Source organism: Orbicella faveolata, unplaced genomic scaffold (genome assembly GCF_042242905.1).
Source record: "Orbicella faveolata isolate gen_17 unplaced genomic scaffold, um_ofav_v1 contig_2, whole genome shotgun sequence".
Lineage (NCBI taxonomy): Eukaryota > Metazoa > Cnidaria > Anthozoa > Scleractinia > Merulinidae > Orbicella > Orbicella faveolata.
In genome coordinates, this window is record NW_028301547.1 from 25,197,815 (window position 1) to 25,225,600 (window position 27,786).

The 27,786-nt window shown below is 41.3% G+C and overlaps 1 protein-coding gene across 1 annotated transcript; it reads right to left on the reverse strand.

Moving 5' to 3' along the window:
* On the reverse strand, nt 1-27,786 carry LOC110049812 (polycystin family receptor for egg jelly-like). Its single transcript, XM_089289347.1, has 18 exons — nt 27,726-27,786; nt 27,199-27,237; nt 25,771-26,469; nt 24,081-24,265; nt 21,342-23,212; nt 18,386-19,846; nt 16,625-16,919; nt 15,641-16,027; nt 14,324-14,557; nt 13,639-13,923; nt 13,441-13,586; nt 11,086-11,113; nt 10,672-10,920; nt 8,699-9,295; nt 7,671-7,901; nt 5,492-7,033; nt 4,566-4,731; nt 1-3,862 (listed from the first exon to the last, which is right to left on the reverse strand). Exons 1-18 carry the CDS (start codon nt 27,784-27,786, stop codon nt 1,569-1,571), a joined length of 10,770 nt encoding a protein of 3,589 aa, XP_089145473.1. The 3' UTR covers nt 1-1,568.

Genomic DNA, 27,786 nt, shown 5'->3' on the forward strand with positions numbered 1-27,786 from the left:
TTTAAAGCAAGTGCAATATTTATTCATGAAAACCTGTGAGAGCACTATGATTTGTCAGCTTATGAAATATCTATAAAGTTAATTAACTTACTGAGGATTAATCGATTATTGATATTAAATAATGTTCGTGTCCCTGCCGATTAATATCTCGTTTTACTTTGGTTTTTTGCCACCTAGTTTGTCCCAAAAGTGGTCAGTTTCGTGCAATTGCACGAGAGAAGCTTCTTACTAAGGCCCCGTCCACACTATACATCGGAAAATTGCGTTGTCACTCTGAAAACGCATCAACTGTTTACCGTTCATACTACGCGGAGAAATTTTAAAAAAACACACACAAAAATTACCGGTCATTTGAGATTTACGGGTTTTGGAAGACTTGGGTAGGGAAATTACAGGATTAGCGTTACGTCATTATTTTCGAGAAGCTCCGTTTTCAAAATGTTTGCTAAAACGCAAGGCCGGCGTTTTCAAATTCTTCCGGTTTGAAGAGAGGTTTCGAAAAGCTCTGTTTTCGTGACGGATTGGTGTGGACGGTACGCCTAAGCATAGAAATAAAGCTGCGTTTTCAAATTTCTCCAGCGTAATGTGGACGGGGACTAAGCAGGCTACTGGTGACGTGCGTGACCAAAGCACGCAAGAAAGAGAGAAGGCCACGATCACTCAAGAGAAGATTGCTTCGGTATTTGAAAACTCTTGCATATAGTTAGCGTATGTCAACAGAAGTTGCATATTGGAACAAAACCAACCGTGAACTCTTATCTATAGCAACTTTGAAAGACAGATATTATCAACAAGGATGTGTCGTCAAGTTTTTTTCTTTCCTTTAAATGGTACGAGATACATAACACATGTGTAACTGCGATTAAAATATACGCAGCCAGTTTCTCATAAACTTTCTGGGAAATTCATATTCATTTTTTTCAAGAAATACTGACCGTAAGGTTACAATTTAAGTACCCACTAAATTCTAGTAAAGTGAAGTAAAGTTAACCAACGTTATTTAAACAGGGTAGCCCTTCAAGCGGGCTGGTATCAGGTTGGTATCAGTAGCAGAGCCTTGACTATTACAATAAAGAAAGTCAGTGGGTTTTTCTCGCCATCACCATCGCTGGTTTATCCTATTCACCCGCGAACACTGCTTCCTTCATTATCGCTCCAGACCGGCACCCCTGTCGCGAAACAGAGATTGGAGATCAAGTTTATCCCAGCCGATCAACGTGACATTTTAAGCTATAAATCGTTCTCTCACGAACACCAAACCGGCCATGTGCCACGAGGGGCCGCTGCATTTACAGGCTACTATCCTGGCACTATTTAGCTGGAAAAAGCAATTAGTCACACCACTCATTCTGACTCGTGGCCACTTTAAAGACCTCTTCCGTATCTCTGCACTGCTTTCGATTACTGCAATAAGCGGCTATTATTTCATATAAATATGTTGGTGTTCCAAGTCTGGTTATCATGGCGGAAACATCTAAGTGATTTCTATACTTGGTAGGTGCGTTGCGAGATTCGGGTTGACTATAATGCGGAAATTGAGCAGTAACAGTAACCTTTTAATTTAAACATTATGCATCGCTCTGGGAACTTGGTAGGACACGCAGTACTCTTCCGTCCATGATGAAGTCCTCATTATCACTAGAACCTTCTTCCGTGCTCTCGTCTGATTCTGGTATGAATATCGAGGTGCTATCAGCTAACATATCCAAAGGGGTAGAAGCTTTAGTGCGATCAGGAACTTCGGCTTCAGGCAAGCTATGGGGTGGTAACGGACTACTGGCGAAGTCATGATCCTCTTCTTGGTGTAAAACGTCCTTCTCGATGTCGCCATGTTGTGATCCAGATTCGTCAGTACTGTTCTCTGTATCCTCGTATTCTTTCGCGATTATTAGTGGAGGAACACTCCTTATCGAAATTGAGCTCTTCCTCATGCTAACTTCTGTAAGTGAAGGAGACACACTGTTCAATGAAACTGCGCTGTTCATTAACGTACCAGCAGGGTTACTTGAGTCATTCTGTAATGGCTCGGTGTTTTGCAGACTTTCTTCGACTAATTCTAGTTCCTCCTCCCAATCTACTTCCTCGTTTTCTTCTTCATCTTCTTCGATTCCTTTTTCATCCTCCTCAGGTTCTTCTACACCATCCTCAAAGACGTCCTTTATTTCTTCCTGTAGGCTTTTTAGCTCCTGCACTTTCAACACGTTTTCTCCCAGGTTCTCTTGTGTAAGCTCATCATCCGATTCTGGATCTGCAGCATCTGAATCTTCGTCGTTACGCGACATCCTGCTTGTAGACATCAACGATGTAGCTTCAGACTCAATTCTCCTTTTCATCCGCGAGGCGGCGATCATTCTGTCTAATTCGTGTTCAGAATACTTATCTACAACTGCGTTCATTGCCTCTATTCCGTCGCACAAATCATCTTCCAGGATTTCGGCATCAGAGTTTAGAACGAGTGACATTACTTTGCTCTTCTTTCTTGACCATTTCTCTGGTTGAAACCATCTCAACTGGCGGACGTCTTCATCGCACAAGGTTCGCATGAAGAACATAGTAGACTCGGCTTTTTCTTCTATAGTTTCTATTTTCTTTTCTAATTCGCTCTTTGGCCAGCTGTACTCAGGTCGAATGGGTGGCTCGACAAAGAGACCAACAAACGCTTTTATACGGTTGGAAATAAACTGCACGATTTCATATTCATTCCCTTGTTTTTCAGAGTCGTAACGAACTTCGTTAAAGCTGTCACAGAGAATTCCAATAAATATGTTGATGAGTATGAACTGGAAAAGAACCATGAAGGTAAAGAAGACTGCTGGACCGATGATGGCATTGACGTCGACCAAATCATAAAACGCAAAGTTTCCAAGTACCATTGACATCATGGAAACCATGCATCTTATAAAAGAGCGATAATCTTCAAGTGCAGGGCCAAAGACGAGGTAAACTAAGAAGCAGTACGCCAGAAATATCACCAGAAACATCAACATAAAGCTCGCAAGCTTACTGGCGCTGACTTTCATTGTACTGGACAAAACGGAGACCTTTCTGTTGAATCTTAACATTCGCAGGAACTTCAGGTTGATGAGCAACACGACCAGTGCAACCATGGCATTGACCCCTTCATCCAGGAGAACCACGTACTGAAAACTGACAAATTTAGAGCGATCCTCCCGTAGCTTTCCAACAGCGGAGTTTAGGAAAACTAGGCGAGCGAAATACAGTGACAGGGAGGTTATTGACAGGGCCGTGATAGCTATGTCGACTATGTTCCACGCTTTCTTCCAAAATGATTTTCTTTCCCTCCATAGTCTCTTTCCATCTCGTAAGATCCAGTTTAAAAGCAAAAAAGCGAAAATGACTTCGCATATCATGAGGGCAGCTGAGAAATTTCCGATGTATCTATAAACCCGGATCGTTTGAATATTGACGAAACTTTGACCACCGCCAGTGGGTAACTCTTCGTACAACAAAGTCACCACACACAGGAGGTTAATGTTGATGTTGTAAATACTTAACTCGGTGAACAGCGCTCTGGTGTATCTGTCAATCCATTCCTTGGCTTTCAGGACCTCCAGTTCATTTAAAGCTGTGACTTCATCAGGGCCAAGTTCAATAATGAACCCCCCTCCTCGATATGAAGCCATTTTCCCCAAATATGGAAAACTGCTGGCTTCCATTACGCTTTGATATTGCCATGGGGAAGCAGGCTGCATTTCTCGAGTTTCTTTGCTTTCGGTCACGTTTTCTTCTGACTGAATAGACCATCCTATCCCGAAGCTCCCTCTTTCCTCCTCTGACCAGGAGTAAACGTCGTTGCATTCTGTTATGTACTTGGAGAAACTCTTTGGAACTTGGCATGTGTCTGATAACAAAGATGAAACGTCATGCTGTTAAACGACGGTTTTTAAAACACCATCTACAAGTGATACTAATTGATCGCACCGGATTTTTTTCTAGTCTCGGAGCTCGTGTGAACACTCTATGCAGGCTTCCAATAGCTGAACACCTTCAACAGCTGAACACAAGTTAAAAATCTTAGCTGCATACAATGCAAACGCTAAATTGTTAACAACCTCTTATTAACAAACACCTCTCCCATACGGACGGCATATCTGATCTCAAGGGCGTTCGCTTACGAGAGTGTTAAATTCACCTTGTTACACGCGAACACTAAATCGAATTGCTTTGTTATGCTTAAGGTTTAGCATTGAGGAACATAAATCCTTATTTTATCTAGTTATAGCTTCCGCGCGAAGCACATGTTAAAACCTTAATTCAAAGGGAGGTAGCGAAAGCTCATCCGTCAACATCGACTGTGAAGAGCTTAAAAAGAGAAAAAAAGCTAATGCTACGAATGAATTACTCAACTATACGTAATGTCTTATAAGCTCTCTTACAAGCTAAACAAAAGACTCACGAGCTCATTATATTCATCGGCTGAGACAGAATCACCCATTGTTAGTGTCGATGTAAAGTTGAATGTCATTCAAGAAAATAGAATGTTTAGAATCGCCTTGGAGGTGACCTAAAGGTTTAAAAAGAATGCAGAAGAAAACAACCATCACCTTTCTTCATCCTGATTTGCCTGATGCGGCCAACTCCTAAGACGTTAGAAACGTCTCCACTCTTGATAATCCCTACATACGGGTATTCGTGCGACGCAGTTGAAGGGAAAAGACTTTTAATTAAGGTGGTTGTTGCCCAGTCCCAAAACGCTTCCCTTCTGTTTACCTACAAAGCATATAGAATGGTTTATTAACCAAAATAGCACTGGACTAGTAATCCACATCTCCGAGGGCATTTTGATTACCAATGACAGCTATATCTGTCTGTTTATCTGTCGGTCTGTCTGTCTGAGCTGTCTGTCTGTCTGTCTGTCTGTTTAAGTTGTATCATTGTATTTCAATTCGATAACTTCAGTGTGGGAAATTAAAGATATTCCATAAGTGCGCAAGGCTGTGGATTGGAATGTATTTCTAATCTCTTTTTAATATATGGATTAAGAAAATTTCATTTAGTAGCGACCAAAACGGACAACTTTCATCTATCAGGCAAAGAGCACATTAATTTTTCTTTATGATAAACCAAGCAGTTACCTCTGCAGACACTAATCCTCCGTAAGAAAAAAGATGGCGACATTTACCCATAGTTCGTACCGCGCAAAAACCTTAACAACGTTCATAAAACATACGGAAACGTTATAAAATCTTCAAATCTAGACTACTCAATGTCCTTAGTACAGGGACAAATATCGTAAAACTTTGGCTTTCTTTGTGTCTTATAGGTTGTGTTAGGTTTGCAAGGCATTGTGGTAAAGTGTACAGCCATCATCTTGCTTCCTACGGTGGGTTTAGTTACCTCTAAAGACAGGTCTGTAACCTTTTATTAATAGCAGACTTGGGAAAACTGCTGTGAGAAAACAATGTTCCTAAACTTACAGGGCTAAGACCAAGAATATTAAAAAGGCTTATCAGAAATTATTTCATTTTACCACGTCAAATGAATTCATGTTTGGATCTCCAGCCACCAAAACGTTTTTAACCTCGTTGCTCATTGCAAAAGATCTGTCGTCGTGGTTTCCATAGGCAACTGTCAGAACAATACCAACAACCAAGAAATGTGCGATGATCTCTTTTATAATTGCTTTCATCTCGCATTGCTTTAATCGTAGTCTTCTTGCAGCTTCCAGCTTCTTTGCATCCGGTGGTTTGCTTTGCAAGCTGATATTTGGTGGTTCTCTCTCAGCACCTGTTTCAATAAACTCTTCGTCAGCGTTTAAAGCAGGATCGGGGGTCTCCTCTTGTTCTTCTTCTTTATTCGGATCTTTTATTATCAACGCGAAAAAAGCTGCAATAAGAAGTACCTTGAATGGTTGGATGACGACTACAGACTGGAAAAATGACACCAACATTGACGTTAACCATTTCTCTGACTTTTCTTTTCCAAAGGTGAAGCCATACAGCATGCAGACGAAACCACATGTCAATGACGAAACAGCCACTAGCACATAGGCAATGTAGATGCACCAGTAAGGGAACAAGAACTTCTTTTTAGATTTCTTTTGTTCACAATCGGAGTCGTCGTCCTTCTTGATGATGATTAAAAGAGTTTTCCAGTTGAAAACTTTTTTCACAGAGTTATCCCGATTGTCTTGAGTCGAGTCAATGTAGGCCACTTGTGACTTGGAGTCGACGTTTCCAGAGGGCTCAGCGTCTGCCAAATCTGGATTGGAGTGGTTTGTTTCTTCCTCGACCTGTTCATATTTCTTAGACTTTGAGTTGTCTTCCTTTGGTATCAGCTTTCGAAAAATAGACACAATGATCATATTCACCGGCAACACCACGAAACTACTCTGTACACCGATCATTATTTGTTTCACACTGAAAATAAACGGTCCGATATGTATTGACTGGTCTGCAGCTGAAGTATCATCAGCCCCAGTTTGATAGAACATTAAGTTTGCCAGCATTGTAGTTAGCATCAAAGAGAGGCAACAGGACAGCCGCTGGACACGAGTGAATGTGCTCTTCGGCGGGCGCGTAAAAACTGAAAGCCAAAGATGCCCATCTAGCAGATTCTTCCTGGTAGAGTTTACAAATAAGATATTAAACTTGGTCAACTCCTCTTTTGTTGCTTGTTTAAGTCTGCGATCAACTGCGCCGTCTCCCTCCTCAACAGCAAGCCACTGATCACACACAAACCACCATTTGGATTCTGTCTGTAGGTCCCGGATGAGCACGCGAAATAGGTACCAAGCGGGGGATTTCCCTGCATTGTTATGCCAGATGTGGATCTCTTTGACGCTCCCGAGGGACTGTGGTACTGTTAACAGAAACTGGTCGATTTCTCCACGTCCAAATTTGGGGCGTTTTGGATCTTTTAATATCCGGGGCTCGCTATCACCCAAAGTGCCAAACAACTGGATAAATACGTCAGCGGTTGTTCTAGACTTTTGTTGGAATCCAGTCTGCAGAGTGATTTCGTAGCCATAGGTGTCGCGGGGGTCATTTGACAGAAGGGGAGTGACACCAACCTACAACACAAAAGAAATTCAAAGTAATATTACAATATATAGCAGGTCAGTTTCACGACAAGTTGCCTGACTCATTATTTCTAGGCTGGCCAAGTTTTTTTTTAGATTCGTATACTTAGAGTTTTTTTTAGTATCTGTAGTGCCACATACTCTTAGATCAACACACAACGTTCACAGCAATTTAAAGAAAGGATTAGTTAGGTTGCATATATTTTCTACGATCGGCACTAATCATCTAAGTCATCGTGTGATGTTTGCAAATTTGATATGTAATAAACAATTATATATTATTTTTATAGGAAAAAAGTGATGATCATTTTCTCTATAATGTTAAATTTAAAATTCAAAATTAGCAGATTACGCGATTATTACCAGAAGGTACTATTGATGTAAAGTTTATATGAAATATTTCATATATGAACTGCGGTTATAGATGAAAGTGAAGAATGATCATCGTTGAAGCCCTGATTTTTTTCAGGCTTCTTCTCTCCAGTTGCTTAAATTGGAAAATCAACTGCGATGATCATTCTTCACTTTCAGAAGGTACTATTATTACGTTACGGCACCTCTCAGAGAGGTCGTCAACTGATGAGGGTTTGTGACATGGCCGAAAGACCATAGCCGAAACTAAAATTACCTTTTCCAGATCTTTCTTATCTCTCCATCGTGCCCAAATCACTCCCACAAAATAGAAGCCGAATATGGTGAGAACTGTTGCAAACACAACGGGGTTTGATGCAATATCACTGAAACCGCTGAAGGCCTTGTCAAAGTCGATTGGATTCGGAGCAACCAAGAAGCCGCCACCAAAATTCGTCAAGTGCGTGCAGTGACAAACCGTTGAAAAGTAGGTAGTTTGTGGTGCAACCTGTTGTAAATAATAATAGTTGATAGAGCGCCAGACTGCTGTGCGGGAGGTCGAGGCTCTGAGCCCCAGACCGGACCAACACTCAGGGTCTTAAAATAACTGAGGAGAATGTGCTACCTTTGCAAATGGTTTGACGTTCAAGTCTTCGCGGATGAGGGCTATAAACCGTACACTCCGTCTCCTGCATCCTGAGTAGTACATGATTAACAAGGGACGTTAAAGAACCCACACCGAGTTCCCGGTGTTGTGGTCTGGCCTTGTCTCACGGGTTGGTGCTTCACATAGGGCTAAAATCATTGCGACTTTCTCCCTTGGACAGAATTCTCCAAAAATTGGCTAAATGACAGTGGTTCAAAGGATACTAACAATTCAAGAATTGGACGTGCATATGGTTGTTAGCTATCAAGCCTTGAAGGCTCATTCAAGAGTTTATTATTCATAGAAAAGTCGGTAGCTTTAAACGCTAATGCTTTTTTGGGTATATAGTGTTTTTTCCATATACACACGCGGAGGATTCCGGATCCCATATAAAGGTGTTCAAAGGTGATGGGGATTTTCTCAGTTGCTATATAACGGCAACTGCTTTCAAGATGTATGCCGAGAGATATTGTAATAGGTAGCAAGTGAGAAAACCTGAACTGGAACAATCTAAGCATTACCAAAGCACGACGCTCAACCCCCAAAAAATTTTGAAGAGCGGCTCTTCTTTGATCGTCCGTACGATCTGATAGAGATCCCTTCCCTGGGTTTTCTTAAAGATTAAAAAGGCGAACATGTTGCCTACTTAAATTACTTACTTCGCAACCAGATACTTTCCACTTCTCCTCTAGCTCGTCCCAGAAGTTGCAAGACGAAAGAAACGAGAACAACTTGTAGTTCGTTCCAGAGCATTTCTTGTCTGTCCGCGATTCATCATGACGCGTTAAATACAAACCCAAATAGTAAACTTCTTTGTCCGAGCTGGAACGATTTAACTGAAAATTGGAAACAGACAATGGGAAACCTTCCCTCCAATCAGCAATGCCGGGAATCACCCTCATGGTCCAATTGAAGTCAAACGCCTCCGTCGTTGGAAATTTATCTTTACGAAGAAAGATCTTAAATTCGTGGGTACAATTAACTGCCTCGGGATGCACAACAGCGTTGATTGAATAACTGGAGTCCTCGATGTGTAATTTATGTGTTGTCATTGTGTTCTCCTCGACGGTAAAATTACCCGACTCTGGTAACTCGCCAGCCTCATCTCGCGGGACAGTTATGGCAATAGGATGCCGCAAATGCGTGACATTGACTGGCGTTCCGTGACAGTTTTCAAACTTAAGGCCAAGGCAGTTACTGTCCACTCCAGACGATGAATTATCCCAAATATAAGGGTTGTCTTTGGCATTAATTCCCTAAAAGTTAACAAGGTGGATTGGAAATGCATAGTTCTTACCAGTTGATAATATCATGTGAAGTGCGTTTATAATTGTTATACATCACTAAAATGTCAAACATTCCAGGAACTGAAGAGAGAAAGTTTCCCAGTTTCTTGCCCATCACCACTACGATAAAGAACTAACCGGCACTTCTTCCCAAATTTGTCCGAACGAAATGAGAAACAAACAAACAAACAAACAAAATTAGCAACGATTCCTTGATTACAGGCCCAACTGAACAATATTTGTGACGTGGATTACCACTTATAGCGGAGCTCCTGCGCACCGAAGGCGTCCGAGCGGAGCGCCATACCTTAGAAAATTTGGTAACCCATCGATCGAACAAATTTTGGGTGTCACGTGACTGTCCGTACGTACGTACGTCCGTCCGTACGCCAATACCTTGAAAATAAGAGAGTAGAACCATTACCATAGCTACATCTTTGATTTTGAACATCCGTGTCATGGTTAATTGACAGCTGTTAAAACAAGCTATTCACTGATCAGTATCACGTGACCATATCGCGGGCTCAGGTTTAGAGCTCATCGGGGTCGCGTGTTTTTTTAAGTTGACCGTTGACAAGTTACTGGTTTTTCGATTAGATCGCGGGCTCAAGCAAGGTTATTACCCCGGGGGGGGGGGGAAGGGGGAAGTACGTGCAAAGGCAAAATTTCGGCGCACATAAACCCCTAGCGCGTTGTTGACTTTTCTTCCGACATATTTCTTGCACAATCGTCTCTTGGAAAGTCCCTGATATATTGGGTACGTAATTTCTACAATCTTGCTTACGCTTATTGGGTATAGTTTGTTAAAATTTAACTGTAAAAAATAGCAAAACCCCACGCTGAACAATTGCATGCTCACAAATGATCATTTTTTGAGTTTCTGATCCAAGAAAAACAAATCCCTTTTTTCTTTATCGCTAGCTATTGCAATCAGGAGCTCCGCTTTTAGGCTTGGTTAAATCTGTATATTGCAAGCCCCCCTCTTTTCGAACAAACCAATCACGACCATGGTCATGAAGGTTTGTACCAGTTCTCTGCAGCTGAGTAGTCATTTTGTATCCCGCAAGAGTATCAAACAAGCCCACCAGTGAAATCATTTTCATCGATGCTTCGTGATTAAAACTCAGAAACACAAATAGAGGCAAAGTGTTGCCAAGACTTGAATACTATCTCTCCTAATCTCCCAAAGACATTTTCTTAACGATATATATTCGAAAATATAAACAAAGATTTACAAATATGTCAGACCAAAAATATAATTTTAACCTTTTCATGCACTACTATGAATTTTCGTGTTAAAAATTAAAAGACACTACCAGATATCAATCGTCGCTACATCCCAGTACCTTTGCTACGAGGTAACAATCTTCATCTGTCCAACTTCCTACAACATCCTCATTAGAAGGTAGAACAAAGGACCCTCCACCAACAGAAAAGCTGGACCCCGCGAGAGCTTTATGGTCCACTTTTGAGACGAGTGCAGACATGCGACCACTCGAAAGCAACGCAGGCTCCTGGCCAGCCTTTTGATATGCTGCGAGTATGTTCAGTATATCGTCTATAAGCTTCATCGCGGCCTTTGTCATGCTACGAGCCTGAAAAATGCCAAACATAAGAAAAAATAAATGTGCAACTTCCTAACAAAAGTTTTTTGAGTTCATTATCGGGAGAAAATCAAATGAGCGACATACTGTTCAAAAGGTGATAGGAGTCAAACCCTGGCACAAACGACACTCGCGGGAATTAAAGTTACTGCTCACTTCATGGGACCCTATCAAGGTGATCCTCCTGTGTTTTAGTCAATATCAGAACAATACAAAATTATAATCGATTTCCTCTGTTCGCACAAAATACTTCTTGAACATCATAATGAAGACAGCAAGTGATTATTGGAGGGAAATTCAGTCGAACTACGGTCAGTGGCGATAATGTTCCCAAGATAAGGACCACAGAAGTTAAAAAAGTCTGCCAGACTTTTTCTGAGTGTTTGACATCACAACCTTGTGCATGCCATCGCTTATAGCTTCTAATTTGTCCACTGAAATAGGAATTTTTTTTAGCAAAACTAAAACATTAAAATACGTATTCTAGTACCGTTTCGACAAGCTGCATGTGTGTAGTAAGTTTGAGTACCATTTAAATCTCAGAACAAATACGAAGTTCTAAATAAGTGTGACAGACTTGTAGAAATGCTAGAGCCGAGTGCTTTGGTTTATAAGTCATAAGGTAAGTCGGGCTACTGTTTTCTTCAGCACTGTCTCTATTTAGATCGGACATCTTAAAGTAAAAGAATTATTTCAATAATTAAAACATGCCATGGCCAGGTACAGTCTTTGCAATCGTTCATTATAAACTTCATCTTACTTTGTTAACACTTCGCAGTGAGGAGGGGGGGGGGGGCTTTTCGGTGTTAATCTAAAATTGATTTAGGTAAGGTAAAACTGCAATACAGTAACTATCAAATTACAACAAAATACGATAAAACTAATACTAAGGTAAGAAGTTAAAAATTCACATAAAATTTTTATTTCTAAATTCCTTTTGAAAAACAAAACAAACTCACATAACTTAAAAGTATTGGTCCTTTGTCCGGTAGCGCTCTTAACTCAGGCAAGGTATGTTAAGAAGGTGGGAATTTCGAGTCACACGACCACTTACCTCTCCTCGATTTAAGAAAATCGAGGAGGGATCAGCGGACTTATAAGCTTATAAGCTTCCTTTATGATATACAACTCAACGCTCGCCAAGTAAATTCAATCAAGCATTTAACATGGTTTACTAAGCAAAAGTATATTTAATAATTGGGTTCCGGTACTCTCCTCGATGAAAGGAAACTCTCAATGCTCCTCTGCAATACGTACAGACATTAATGGTTATGGTAATGGTCTGCTCTGCAATATGTTAAATGTTTTGTGTGCATGCAAAATATCAGTGCAAAACAGATAAGAACACATAACAGCAGATAATGGCATCGACAGTAAACGGACTAGTTGCACATAAAAGGAAGAGTGAGTTCTTACCAGGGCAGTCAAAGCTTTAAAAGAGCAATTCGGAAATTAGGAAATTTAAACGTCTAATAGGTGAGACCGAAAATGTTAGACTCGCCAGTACGAAACACTGGTAGTACTATTAACCTGTTGTGTTGTGTCTTCTGATTGGTCCTTGTCCCTTGATGGAGCCATCTGCTGTACATTACTACCTTGTCGATGCTTTGAAGCTCCAAACAAGTTACCTATAAGCAAAAAACCTTATAAGGACTGGTCTAGGGATGTTTTCTATCGTCAGGTACTTTACATGCTACATCAGTTGCTGACAATCACAAAACTAGAAGATCGTATTCCTGCCTTTCAAACTTAAGCAGTCGGGTTTTTTGTCTGAGGTTAATTACAGTATTGCTTCAGAGATATTTTGTCCATTTTGGATGGTAATGCATGCCCGCCTCGGGGGAGGGGGGTACTCCCCAAAGTTTTTTAAGGGGGTGTGCAGTCCAAACCTTGATATCCGTGCACTGTTTCAGACCAAAATCTGTAATTTTCCAGACCCTACTTCAGACCTGAACGAAATATCGATACCCCATTTCAGATCTCTAAAATTAGTGCATGGCTCTAATATATGACCACCGCTAACGAGAAATAGCTTCCATTTGCGTAAAGATTCGAGAAGTGCTACAAATTTGTCAATGTTGACGCGGAAAAAAAAATTCCTTCTACACAAAATACCCACTGCCAAGCCACACAATCACACCCTATTTCAGACCAAAATGGTTAGAATCTATACCCATTTTAAGACCAAAACCACTCAAAAACCATACCCTCTGGGGTCGCACGTACCTTTATAGCCCATATAAGGGAACCCCTCCCCCCTTTCCCTGCCCTAACGTATTATATCAGTTAACTTTGTGGTTTTTGAAAGTAAGTTCTGGATACGACCATCTTTGTTACCTTAAACAATCACATTACATCTACCAGTGAACAAAGTTTAATTTTATGTCATTGTTATTAGGTGATAAAATCTCGAAGCAAATGATAGTGTTAATGAAATAGCGTTCACGTAGACTTGGTTGTTCTTTGACTCTCAGTAGATTAAAGCACAACGGTGTTTAGGTCAAGAAGCACGAGTTTAAAGAGAACTTACCCAGGTTTTCTACCATGCCCTTGCTGATTGATTCTATGGCAGCTAGTGAATCAGCACTCTTCTTCGCCGAGAGGGTAGTTAGAGCATTTGTTAAAATACTTAGTATGCTCTCCTGCATAAAAAAAAAATTAAAAATTAAAAAGTGATTGCAGTAAGTTGATGATGTAGAAAAATCCAACTGAAATGTCTGAAAATGGCTGGCTCGCTGCATGGCTGATTGACTGCACCATCGCGTCACCAGTCATCTGATACGATCCCTTCCTCAGGGACGAATCTAACGCTAGACATAAACTTCTGATCTCCAGCCATGAGTTATATGCTCGACAAGTTTGACATACCTGCGCTTCGCTTGACAGTTCCTCGACATTATTGGTAACGGATGACATTGCCTCTATCAGTAGCCCTGCAGTGTCTGTGGATTCAGGCTCAAGATCCTCTAGAACTCCAAGTAAGTCTTCCTTTATCTGGAGACACAGCAAAAAGAACCGTCAATATGAAAAAAATATGTATTACTTACATTTCAACCTACTTGGCTTATCTCGAGGAGAAATAAAACTGCAGCAACATCGCCCATAGTATTAATTGAACGAAAAGATGAAAACGCCATGTTAACCTACAAGGAAAGGAAAGAAAAGGATTCCCAAGTTGCTGCTGAGTACGACTTTAATTCGCACTGCGAAATGACGTTTCAAGGAGTGGTAGTATAATGGACTTGAGCGCCAAGACCATTTGGCTGATTTGTTGAGCAAGGGTTCATAACGTTCATAAATCACGAAACCAAAACAAACACTGTTTCCGTTCAAAAAGAAATCAATGCTTTCACATTACAGGGCGCGGAGAGCTATATGGAAGATTTTTACAAACCTTCATACGAGCTTTCTTCGCTTCGCTGTCCTCAAAACTAGGCTCCCCATCTCCCCCTTTCGAGCTGTCCTGGTCGAATTTCTCTTGAGCATCGTGGTCATCAAGTATCGTAGAGACTGCAGTTATAAGCTGGGCCATACCCTGTGCGTCGCCTGAGATTGCCATGTTGGTCAGTAAGCCATCTTTAGAAGTCAAGGACTGCAATTCTTCCGTAGTCAGCATTGCATCCCGCACCTAACATTGTTTATGTCGCAAATGCATTAGTTAATTATTAACTTTCCTTTTCAATCCGTGTAAAATGGTTTAAAAAGAAGTAATGAAATTTTTGATTGTGATCGTGTGGTTTAAAGAGTTAAAATAACAAATGGAGCCTTTCTCCCTAAGCACGCATGATAAAACGCGAGGTCTTAAGCGGAAGCGAGGAAGCCGAGTGGCCTTTAGAGCGGCGGATTTCAAATCTAGATGACCCTGGTTCAAATCCTCCACCGCAGCCATTGGCTGTACTTGGTAGTAGTATTGAGTCCAGGTCCTCGACCGCGTTTGTTAAATAGCCAACTGGTCAGTTTCCCACCAGCTGGGATTCAGTTCAAGTCTGTGATCTACTTTCAATATTTAGTTTATTTTCAGTGTCCTTAATTGGAATGGCACAGCGTTGCTAAATACTCCGACGTTTTAATATAGTGATTTGCTACACTTGCACCTAATCGTACCTTTTTGGCAAACATACGCGAGAGACCAAACGAGCCTGATATGCTACCGAAGCGTACCAAAAAGGTACGATTACGTATTCACCGTACACAAATTCGGCCAAGTAAGCACGACACCGTAGCCATAACAGGTCAGTGACTTGATATCGCTTAATATCAGGACAGTAGACATGGCTTCTGATTGGCGAATTTGGGAACGGTAATTGAGCATAATGTGCTTGATTGATGTGTGAAGCCGAAGAACACATACTTGCTAACATCTGAGTTCGGCCAAGTTTCCTCTAGCTAGGAAGTCATTAGCTTTCCATCAATAGTAACATGCCCGATTTGGGACTGGAAATAATGCAATAGCGGTCGCCGTTCGCCGGTCGTCGGTCGCTGTCCGTTTATTGTTGCAATAAGATGAAACAGAAACGTCATTTCTACCTCTATGTCATGATGTTAATAAGCGCATCTCAATCGTTTTCAGCTACTATTGCTAAGGTCGCGTATCCAGAGTTTTCAACGAGACATAGGTCTCAAAAACTGCCACGATGGCTTATGCCATCAAGGTTTCTTAATATAAAATACTAGTAATTAAATTAATTTACGATCAAACTACGACACTTACAGTCACTAACAAGGTTTCTTCACTGAAACTGTTGTAGTTATCAAAGACCTTTACTGTCAAGTTGTATGTGTAGTCGTTTTGATGTGGGCCCAGTGGAAGTAGAGAAGGAGGCAACTTTGGATCTTGTCCATGCTGTAGAAGTGTCTCTCCGAGTAGAACTTTATAGATAAGAGCACCATCTTCGTCATGCCATCCTGAACATTCAATTCTAAACTGCGTTTCCAGCACTTTCCCCTCCGTTGGAGACACATTGCAGTTTCCTTTCCGAGGAGGAATATTTGTTGTAAAGTGGTGTTCACTGCGACCTTCCAGGCCTTCTGTAGAAAGGAAATAAAAGGCATTAGTGTAAAAAGGCATTTTGCCCAGCAAAGGTTTCAGAAGAATACGCTAGCCTACCCTGGGGCATCAAAACAAACAAACAAACTTGCTATAACGGTTAATTAACTTTTATCAGCCTCAAGTTCAAAACTAGCTATATGTTTTGACACAACGGCAATGCGGAAAAACATACGGCGCAGCTTTCTGCGGATCACTACTTATAGGTCCAAGCAGTGCTGGCTGCAGTGGCGGAGATAATGACGGGCTGTAAGAAGGAGCGCGAGAATGTGGCTCGGTTGATTTATTTCTACTTGGACAAGCATTTTTTTTCAGCATTTCACTGTTTAGAAAACAAGTCTTTCCCTGCCCGCCCGTGAGGCTCCCTTGCTCATATATTAAGTGGGGCGCTTACATGGATGCAAAATGTAAAGAGGGTTTGTGGAAAAAATGTGGCTTCCACCGAAATTTATCGCTTGCCTCGTGGAAATAAAGGGTTCGGAAACCTTCTTAATGTTAATTTTGTCCGAAAACAGTACACCAGCGTTGCATTAGTGACGAGAAAATGCTGCTGCGTACAAGGAAAATTGGGTCATTTTTTCAAACTTGGAGCCTGGCGCGCGGCCAAAACTCGCGCTTGCTTATTATTTTTTTCCGCTCTGAATACACAATGCTTTGTGCACGGCACAACTCACCTTCATTTTTCGCGCGACATATTAATTTATATTTTTTCCCAACATGCAACGCGTCAGGTCTAAGCACAATGTTTCTCTCAGTAGTGCCGATCAGTGCTTTCGAGTCAAGATCGACCACTGGTGTCCAGCCTCCAGAACTTTCACTTTGCACGTGCAGTTCCCACCGATAGGACACTGAAGTGAAGCCTTCCTGGTCACAATTGACACAGATAGCAATGACGGACAGGCGGTTGTTGGCGCTCACCTTGTCATGGCAATTGATTTCACATCTGTCCAGATATAAGTGAATTAAAAGAGCTCAGTCAAGGTATTTTGAGTAGTTGTTTTTACAAAACATACCTTTAAATTAAAGGAAATATGAAAATAATAGTTTCCTAAGATAGAAAAGCACTTACGAGATACTAGTAGACCATAAGGGAACAATGGTGGTTAAGAATGGAGAAGATTGACACGGATTACAAACGACGAACTTGAAAAATCTAGGCAAAACTTTTCAAGATGCACAAACCGAGACTTAGCTCTCTTAAATCGTCCTTTAGAGATACTGTTGGTATATTTCAGCGTAAAAGGCGGATGCTATTGACGGTAGTGAAACAATTTATGTAATAACTATTTAGCGAAGTAGACCGTTGAAGTCAATATTAAATAGTATTAGCACATGACTCATCTACGCCCCAAGAGAGCCAGAGAGCTTGTAGCTCATGGCAGCTCGTAAAGGAAATGTGAAGTCGCCAGCTAAGTTATCACATAACAACCGCCTTACTAAGAACCAGAACCAGAGCCAGAACCAGAACCAGAACCAGAACCAGAACCAGACCCAGACCCAGACCCAGACCCAGAACAAGAGCCAGACCCAGACCCAGAACAAGAGCCAGAACCAGAACCAGAACATGAACCAGAACCAGACCCAGAACCAGAACCAGACCCAGAACATGAACCAGAACCAGACCCAGAACAAGAGCCAGAACCAGAACCAGAACAAGAGCCAGAACCAGAACCAGAACAAGAGCCAGAACCAGAACCAGAACCAGAACCAGAACCAGACCCAGAACCAGACCCAGACCCAGAACAAGAGCCAGACCCAGACCCAGAACAAGAGCCAGAACCAGAACCAGAACATGAACCAGAACCAGACCCAGAACCAGAACCAGACCCAGAACAAGAGCCAGAACCAGAACCAGAACATGAACCAGAACCAGAACCAGAACCAGAACCAGACCCAGAACAAGAGCCAGAACCAGAACCAGAACATGAACCAGAACCAGACCCAGAACCAGAACCAGACCCAGAACAAGAGCCAGAACCAGAACCAGAATTAGAACCAGAACCAGAACCAGAACCAGAACCAGAACCAGAACCAGAACAAGAACCAGAACAAAAACCAGAACAAGAACCACAACCAGAACCAGAACCAGAACCAGAACAAGAACCACAACCACAACCACAACCACAACAAGAACAAGGACAAGAACCCTTAAGTAAGAACCATTCCTTCATTAAGTACCCTTATTGAAAGAAATTTGATGCGATACAGGGTTATTTTTTACTTGAAACTTTGAGACTTATGTTACATTTATCAACGACTTAGTGTTTTCGCCGCACTTCTAACAATTTCCCCTTACGTCTATGAATCTTTTAAATGACTTGAAGGGGAAGCTAGCGTGCCAATTCTAATAATCTTTTATATATTTCCTGCCGTAGAATGTAAAAGGACTGAGAGATCAGTTATACTTACTTTGTAGCAACCTCTGGGAGGACGTTCTCAAATACTTGCAATGTTTGCTCAAACGCAGCTTCTCGAGTGTCTTTCCTGATTACCAGTTTAATCACGTACTTTTCATCTTCCCTGAGCATTCCTGGAGCAATGATTAGTTCGGCTGCTGAGTACTGCAGCATTCTTGGTCCGCTTCCTTCACAACCGCCACTTCCGTTATGCTGAGAAACCTCTTTAAATCTAACAGGAGGAAGATCCTCTATGTTTTCCGAGAAACTCTCGTTGTCCCGCCGACAGAACCAGTAGAACTCTATTCCAGACAAATTTCCCCGGCCTACATCTGGGTCTTCAGATATTGAGCCATTGATTATGATCTGTCTCAGAGAGCTTACAGTACGAAAATCCCCGCCAAAAATGTTGGCCTTGAGGTCTGCTGAAAGTACGTTAATGTATCCAATAGAATGGCCACTGATTTCATCTAAAGAGTGTTTCATGTCAGCTGTTAACCGTAATTTGATGGTTCCATATGGAAGCGAATGTGGTGGAATGATTAAGCTTGTCTTATTAAAATCCGTGTGAATGTTAACTTGTACGGATTCATTTTGCGACTGATATTCCACTTTCCACTCAAAGCCAGTTTCATATGATGCCTTGCAGTTAATGATAATTTTCGCGTAGATAATAATTTCTTTGTCTCTTGTAACATTTGGGGCCGTGTCTGGATTAGCGCCAACACTTAAGATGCGAGGGCCTGGATATCGACATTCCTTTTCCATAGCATGAGTGACGTGGGAGAGTCTTATGGACGATACCTCATTCCATCCATGTACATTTACCACATAACGGCCTTCCTCCTTGTAAGCATGTTGAAAGGTGAAGTTTGTTGCCGATGAACTTACAGTTTGGACGGTTTCCATAGATGAAATCCGGGTATTCCCGCTGTCGTCAACGAAAAACACCATCTGTCCGTCGCCCAGGTCAACCTCAATCAGACTATTAGTTCCTAACTTATCCAAGTAAAAGGTGAAATTGGTTGATTGCTTTACGACTGCCGGAGCATCGTCCCGTATCTTTAAACCAGCAATGCTCTCCTTCATGATAACGTTAGTTGAATTTGAAAATTCACCGAACTGATGTTTAAGCGTTATCATGACAATGAATTCTCCAGTTGAGACGTAAGAGTGCTCTGCGGTGTTATTGACGGACGTAATAGAAGCGGATCCATCGCCAAAGTTGTAATGAAACTGGCTTATATTAACATCTCGATCATATTTCGCTTCGAAAATAACTGGGAACTCAACGGGAAAAGTATCGCCCGAAGCGGATGAAAAAGACACTTTCGACAATTTATCAGCGTATGTCGTTGCTTCAATTATCAGAAACGTTACAGTTTTCACAACACTAACGGCCGTCTCCGTCGATTCGTTACTGGCTAAATTTTCCACATCTACTACAATTTGATAGTCTCCCAACGTAGAGTATCTGCAAATAAATGTTAGACACGGTTAAGACGAAGCCTTACAGAGGTGTACAGGAGAATTTTGGGATCCGTCGTTCATTTTCTATTGTAATGTTAAGTAATGAGTGGTGTACTCCCTTATATAAGCTATTTAACAAATTGACGTTGGTTTGTTATGCGTCTGTCCTCTTATTGATGATAAATTGCGTCATAACATTGTCAAAGTGGCTGTGGACCCACGAGCCGCAGGCGATTGGTTCCGGAGTAAACTAAAAAAATCTCAGTTTGACAGCTGAAAGTTGAACTTGAAAGCTTGCATAAATTAAAATTTCATCCGTCTGTACTCTTATTGCTGATAAAAATGAGCCAATCAGCGGGCGACAAATTAGACAGTAATTGTAAAAATAAGTGTGTACGGCGTCTAAGGGATGAATTTTTTTTTACCATTATGATCTAAAATTTGCTACACATGCATTTCGACCATGTTCATCTAAAGTAAGATTTGTTCTGTGCAATTCGTTCAGCAGGTGGGTATACCTCTAAGTAGAAACTTTTATCACTGTTACTGACTCATAACACTTTGGCGCAAACCAAGGCGACAGTTTCTAGGTAGGGTCTGGTCTGAAATAGGCAACTGCTACTTAGGTCATATTTTTTGTCTGCAATACGGTAAGGGTTAGAAGAAGTTCGCCGCCCATGATCAGCTGGCATATAGCACCCCTAACATATAGCTAAGTCGTCACTCCCCTCTTTATCTCAGGTACGGTACGGAAAACTCGATTTGATAAATATTCTCTCAGAGTGAGAAAACAGAACGGAGCACACAAGGAAACCCCAGCTTGTAATCTGCCGAGCAAAAAGGAAAAACCAAGAGGAAAAAGAATAACGACTATGCTTGAATGCAAACTATTTTCCCTCTCTCCCTCTCTCGAACTTTTGGGGGCCGAAAAAGATGCACTGCTCTAGTCTACAATCCGTCATATGTAAAACGTTTTTAAATAATAAAGAAAACTTATTGTAAGTAGTGTATTATAATTGTTTTTTTTTTGCTCTTTTTTTGCGAGTAGCGTTTTTCATAGTAATTGTAGTGTATGTCATGAGAATAGCGTGGTGTATTGTAATTGCAAGCAATGTTAATGGAGTTATTTGTAATTAAGTAATGTGTAGTTGTTGGGTATTGTAAAAGAGCAATTGTAACGTTGTACTTATAAGTAATGTAAGTATTCGTATTGTAAGCATGTGATCCTATGAGGATGAGTTGTTATGGTAAGCATATATCTTTGAAAGCATTTATTTTTCTTTTTTGTGTGTTTGTGCAATAAAAAGTGCACACTTTTTCTGAATAAATATCTTTTTCTGTCTTGCAACTAACGCTAAATGCAATAGTAACTGGATCTTAGAGCAGTTTTCCCAAGTATGCGCTAAACCAAATGCGGCAGTCAAATGGAATAAGTTTTCGATACTCTTTGCCAAATAAAGGATAAATTTGCAAAGTCTTTAGCTAGCCGCTGTTATTACCCTGGGCATAAGTACCTGTGAGAAGAATTAAACTCTCCAGTAAAATTCAGCCTTTCAGTTGTTGTGCCATCGCCAAATGAGACCCTCAGAGTAGCGTTAGTAGCTATCACGCCGATCTGTCTCACTGTAACATTGACCATACCAGGTGGAAAAGGTCTGGGGCTCTCGGCTACGATCTCTATATCTTTCACAGGGTACTGAACTATTATTGTTCTCTCGGGAGCGACCCACCCAAGAGCATTGCTAAAGTTCACTCTTACTGTATAGAGACCTGGATCAGGATAACTTAAACCTTGTAGGAAAATTGTCACACTTTCTCCTGGAGGCGTCACGGCTACACCTGATTCGCCTGTACCTTTCCACAAAGTTATATCTAGACTTGAACCTCTGCCATAAATGATAGCAAACGTCAAAGGTCTTCCTGCTTTGATGGCTTTATAACTAGAACGAAGCCAAAATCTTGCATTTAATATGGGCGTTTCAATGGAAATGTTTTTCGTAGTTTCCTTGTGTGACACCAAATTGTACGCCTTCACTGTAAGTGAAGCCAGACCTGGCTGTAATAAACCTTTGGGAAATACGACAGTGGCAGTGTTGCCATTTGCTGTCTTGTTCTCGTCTTTAAGCGTCACTTCATACTGGACGTCGGTCCCTTGTGCCACAGACATGTTAATGATCAAGTCGCCTTCTGAAGAGTGGACTCCCGGCGGCGTCAAAACCTGTAAACCTGCGATTGGTACCTGGACGGTAACGTAGAGTTCCGCGGAAGCGTTACTTAGATCATTTGTAGCAAACGCTTTGACGTGATACACGCCAGCATTCCTATAAGAGTGGTTTTTGACGACCACGAACGTGTCATTCACATCAATAATACTCACGTTAAAAGAAGGGGATTGGTCTCCCAGGGATACATTCAAGTCTACGAGACTTCCCTGTGAAATACTGACTGTGACTGAAAAGCTTTGATTGGCGGCGAGCGGTTCAACTGGTAGAATGGAGAGGTCTTTTATCAAAGCTAACATATATGGCCCTCTACACTCAATAACAGCAGCACTGATGTCATTGAAGGCTGTAACTGTGATTTTTCGAACACCCTTCGATGTAGAATTGAGCGTCACACTTGTTTGGTTAACCTCCTCAACTTGATCATCTCCAAAGTGTACGATGTAACTAACGTTTGTTCCATTTGTTACACTTAGTCCAAGAGGAACTTTTTCCATCAAGGCAAACTCTGGATAATCCAAAGTCAATCCCAAAATTGCCTGCTGGTACAAGATTTCGTCACTGCTGTTTTCCATATTGCCAAAATTATCACTCACATTTACAGTGACGTGGTGCCGGGCTATCTCTTCAACGTTAAATGACGCTTCGAAAGTGGATAGTGGAACAACGTTAGCTCTTAATGCAAACGTCCAATTGAATGCCGTACTTTGAAGACCTGGGCCAATTGTTTGTCCTGCCGTAAAGCCATCCGCGACTCCTTCGAACACAACACCGCGGTCGTTGGACGCTTCTCCGACAACGGCAACTTTGCCAGTGAAGGAACTGCTATACCAGCCTAGCATATCGCCAGGAAGAACTTTTATCTGAGTGACGTTGGTGAAGTCTTTGGAGTGATATCCTTCACTCAAGTGCTGGGCCATAATGATGTCAGTTGCGATAAACAGATTGAGATCGGGTGACATCCCAAAGCTGCTGCCCAATGACTCGCATGAGGAAGAATTACAGCAACCGCGATCCATAGAAAACGTGTGGAATTCTTCTGTATATTCATATGTGCAAGTGATGTGACGTTTCGAAGTGTTTGGTATTTCTCTCTCATCCGCGTGCCTGAAAATCTGCAAAAATTCAGATCGCTGGCTTAGTAAAAACTTAGAGGAAAAAGGTCTCTGTCGGAACAAGTGTTCCATACCACCGGAGCTTATCCCCTTCTCCTTGCGTGACATCAAGCAACTAGGAGTGCTCCTTTGTTTTCCCCTGGATGGGATGCCAGCCACCGCTGGGTTAATCACCCCGCAGCGTTAAATATACATTGGTAACCAGTTTTACACCTGGGCAGAGAGAGGCAACGCAATGAACCCGACAAGGGCACGAACACGGATCGAGTCCGGAGTCCGGCACGCTAATCACTAGGCCACCGCACTGCCTCCTATAACTACGCAACTGGGTGCTCCTATAGGCGGCGCTAGGGACACAGGCAAGATGCAATCTGTAAATTATCAAAACTCGAAGCAAATACATGTAGCTGACGCTAAAAATGGGAGAACGTGTGCAGTTAGTTTAGGTTTAAGTTCTGATTGTATAACAAAGTTGAGGGAGTCTTTTAAAGCCAATCTAAAACCAAAGCAAATGCAAATAACTTTCGACACTCAAGTGAAAACCCGCAATGTATCAAGGGAAACTATTACATGGAACGGAGAGTCTCGTAGCACTTGATTAACATTATCATCCTCCTAGACTTCTTTCTGCTGTTATTTCTCACCAAGATAGTTCATTTATTTTAGGCCCGCGGAGCGACACTGGAACATCGGCTTCGGGTCCGGCTTAGTTTCCGTCCACTGATTGGTTGAGAAAAGTTTTGGGAAATTTTCATTGGTTCAGAGGACTTAAAGTGAAGCCTTGGAACCGACTGGCTCATAGCTGCCGGAGCTTATTCCGTTTTCTGTAGCATGAATTTTCATTGGTTCAGAGGACGCAAACCGCACAAGAAAGATTTTTTTAATCATTTGTGTCACTGACCTGGACATATATAGGACCCGCCTGAAGTACATTAAGCTCCAAGTTAGACAAATATCCTTCGTCTTGAACTCGGTTCTTTGTAAGTATGTAAATTCGTTCTGTCTTGTTCAGTAATGCTTCTACCATAGCACTTGTTGCTGGCACGTGGCGTAAGACTTCCTCACCGAAACTGCTCATCCATGAATCTAAGAGATAAAAATATGAAAACGCATATTCTTTTAAACTTTCATGGTATTGCTCTCTCTAGTCGTCAAACCCGGAAATCAAAGCTATCATTTGCCATTATGCCTTATCATCATAACATGTTCTACCTTTATCTACTTCTCAAAAAGAAACCCTATCGATTCATTGGTTGACTTTCTCGACAGAGTGTAATTCCTTATTCTGTTTGTTTTTTTTTTTAAATCGTCTCGAATCTTTACCATTCTTGTTTTGGTTTGGTTAATTATCGATTCGAGTAGTTTAAAAACTTATCCTTTTATCTTTGTTAATAGCGGTCTAATGCATTGACAGGATTGGTGTGCTATATCATGCTTTTTATTTTATTTTATTTTCTTCTATTTTTTTTAAATAGTGGATGGTGTGGGCTATAGCAGTGTTTTGTTAGTATTCTTTGGTGCTTGTGCACGGTAGTAAACCACTACTGTTAGAGTTTCTTTCCATTTGAGGTTAATTGTAGCGTGCAAAAACTAATGACTTGATTTATCGTGACATTTTTTGCGGCACAATCTTTATGTTCCAGTTGGCTGCGTGGTAAATCCAGAGATTTTTTATTTCAAACTGTATACATATTCCTCCTATAGACTAGAAACGATACTATGCTTTATTATCAACTGTAGCGAATACCGTCCAAATAACAGTACAAATATACAGCGATATTGTACAGTTATTTGTACAGTAGAAAACCTGTTTGCCGGACAGGTCGGCAAAAAGAGACACAAAAAGACACAAAAAGACAAACTGTCACACTCTCCCTCTTTCGCTGAAAAATTTATTAACTACAGCAGTTGGATGATAAATCTCTTGTTAAGTGTTTTGGTGTGCAGTATCGCTTTGTATTTTTACTCGTTGTCTGTCTTTCGACTGGCCCTACGCGCTCGTCAAAATACGGTACAACTCGTAAAAATATACAGCGACACTACACACCAAAACATCTAATAAGATATATATATTACATTGCGTCACTTTGCGCCTTGCGACTCAGAATACTATGATGCTTGTGGTTCTTTATATGGACAGGTCAGTAAGAATAGTGGAAAACCGTAAACATCAGATCGTGTCCCAGGCGAAATTTGATAGGTTTGAAAATGTAAGAATTGAAGGGTACCATAAGTTAAGCCATCTATAGGTCAGCTCTAGTATGATTAAATCCTTTATGGACTGTCTTTCAGGTAGACATCGTTAACTTAGAACCACAACAAGTTGATGGAGGCAGCGTGGCGTAGTGGTTTAAGGCGCTGGATTTGAAATCTGGAGGTCCCTGGTTCAAATCCTCTCCCCCTACCGCTATCTAGATTTGTTCTCGGTAGCCCCGAGTTCAACTCCTCGACCGCGCTGTGTAAATAGCCAACTGGTCAACCTCCTAGTTTATGTTATATTTGAAGTGTTTGTTTATTTATTTACAGTGTCCCCAATAGCACATTAGTGCTAAATACATTTGAAGTTATTTACTTTTATTTATTTCACTAACCTGGGATTTCTTGCAAGGCAATCATCTTGTTTTCCACACTTAGCTTCCCTGTTACATTCAGACTTCGCGCAAGTTCTATGGTGCAGTCCACAGGGTGACCTTGTGGCACCCCTCTTGGACACTTAAAGTCAAATTGTGTGAGGTTATCAGCGATAAGGATGGAATCACTAAAGCTGAACTGGTTACCCTTAACATCCTCAATAGTCATCGAAAGATTGTAGGTGCCTGGGTTTTTATAGAAGTACGTCATCGGTGAATCACAGAAAACCAATTCATTACCATCTCCTGGATGGAAAGTAAATCTCATCCATTTTACCTCATCTTTATTCCATGAAGCTGAGATTGTTAAAAGCTCACCGATCCTTCTTCTAAAATGAGATTTGCTCAGGCTCTTAACGGTAATGTTCTCTGATGGGACCCGGTAAAAGCGCATTGCAACCTGGTTGTGTGACCACTCTGGGAAGTAAGGCAGCATACAATCAAACTCGTGGTGCATAGGATTTAATGGGTCGACATTTGTACAGAAGCACAAGAGGCCTGACTGAATGGCAGCGTAACTGGAGTTAAGCCTAGAGCACCTTGCAACACAGGCTTTTTGGTCGATCTCTGCGTAGCTAACGAGTCCAGAGTACATCAAGCCTGCGTCACTTTTGCTCACGTTATAGCATCCCACGTACCATGCAGTGTCATTTATCACAGCTGTGAATTTATATATAAGAAGACGATTAAGCAAAAAGAAGATAAAAGCGCAGAGTAGAATTATTTCAAAAGAATCAAAGCTTTAATAAGGCTTTTTTTATATAAGAGACCCCGGCAAAAATATCGACAATTAAGAACATTGCGGAAAGGGGAAAATATTTATACGCTTGTTATACAAATTATTCTCGGTAAATTACTACGATGAATAGTTTTTTTAAACGACTCTCTTGCTTCTCCCCGAGTTGGTTCTAACATATTCTTTTAATTCGTGCGGTCTTTGGGAGAATTATTAAAGATGCAATCACATTACTGGTGTAGGATCTGAAAGGTGCGGTGGCCTAATTGTTAACAAGTTGGATTCCGGACGCCAAGGATTCGACCGCTGGCAGGCTTGTTTGTGTTCTCATCCTATGGACAAGTAATACTACAAGTAATACTAAAGATCTGTGTGTTTCCGAATGCTACTTAGGAAGCGCTTTTACTTCAAACGAAATGATGGTTGCATGGCAGATTGCAAACGTGAAACAAAATCAGACAGACAAGAAAGACAATATGTATATGCCATCTATCTAAACGCTTAAGTTTACAAAATTTGGTCGAGAGTGTCTCTCTTCCTTTTGATTTCACGCTGGCAAGAACCAGCAAGGAAAAATCTCGTAGAGATGTTCTTGTGCTAAGTTCTAAAAGGTCCATTCCAGAAGAGTGACGTAAAATTCATGTAAATCTCACCTGAAGTTGAAGCAGGGGTGATGAATGAATACAGTATATCTACAAACGAAAAAAAAAAACGATAAACATAAGGTTGTATTGATTTCAGATAATGTTTTCTACACAAACGTTAGGGCTGCGTCTGTGGGCAAGTGTTTGCATTTTATAAGGGCAGATACATTCTTGCCTTGGAAATCAATAGCTTCTTTCAGATAGCGTCTTCATTGTGTTGTGATAGGGCACAGGTTAATTGTGGATTCCAATCCGAAATCAATCTTTGATTTGTTTCTGAATCAACTTTTTTTTCCCTAAAATAGACCATCGCCATCTTCAAATGAAATGAGAATTGCCTAGATCAGCGAGATTGACAAGCAAAGGCAAGCGTCCGATTGTGAACCTGTGACCGATGAAGTCAGAGATGGTAGTCGATATACTGGCCGGCATGGTTAATTGAGTAGGGTGCGGTGGGTGCTCAGTGCTGGTGAGCTGTTAGGGTAAGCGAACATAGTGCAGTGTGGGAGGGTGGGAGGATACCTACAGTTTGTTACTGGCTTGCCATCCAAGAGCTGAAGAAAAACTCATAAGTCTTGCCTCAGAAACTAGAGACAT

What these genes read in the sequence shown, in the direction of transcription:
- LOC110049812 (XM_089289347.1), bottom strand. Translation starts at nt 27,786, where the DNA reads ATGTCTCTAGTTTCTGAGGCAAGACTTATGAGTTTTTCTTCAGCTCTT. An exon ending in TGCCTTGCAAGAAATCCCAG is followed by an intron (nt 24,266 to 25,770) that starts GTTAGTGAAATA and finishes TTTATCTCTTAG; the next exon opens with ATTCATGGATGAGCAGTTTC. An exon ending in CGAAGAAAGCTCGTATGAAG is followed by an intron (nt 13,924 to 14,323) that starts GTTTGTAAAAAT and finishes CTGTGTCTCCAG; the next exon opens with ATAAAGGAAGACTTACTTGG.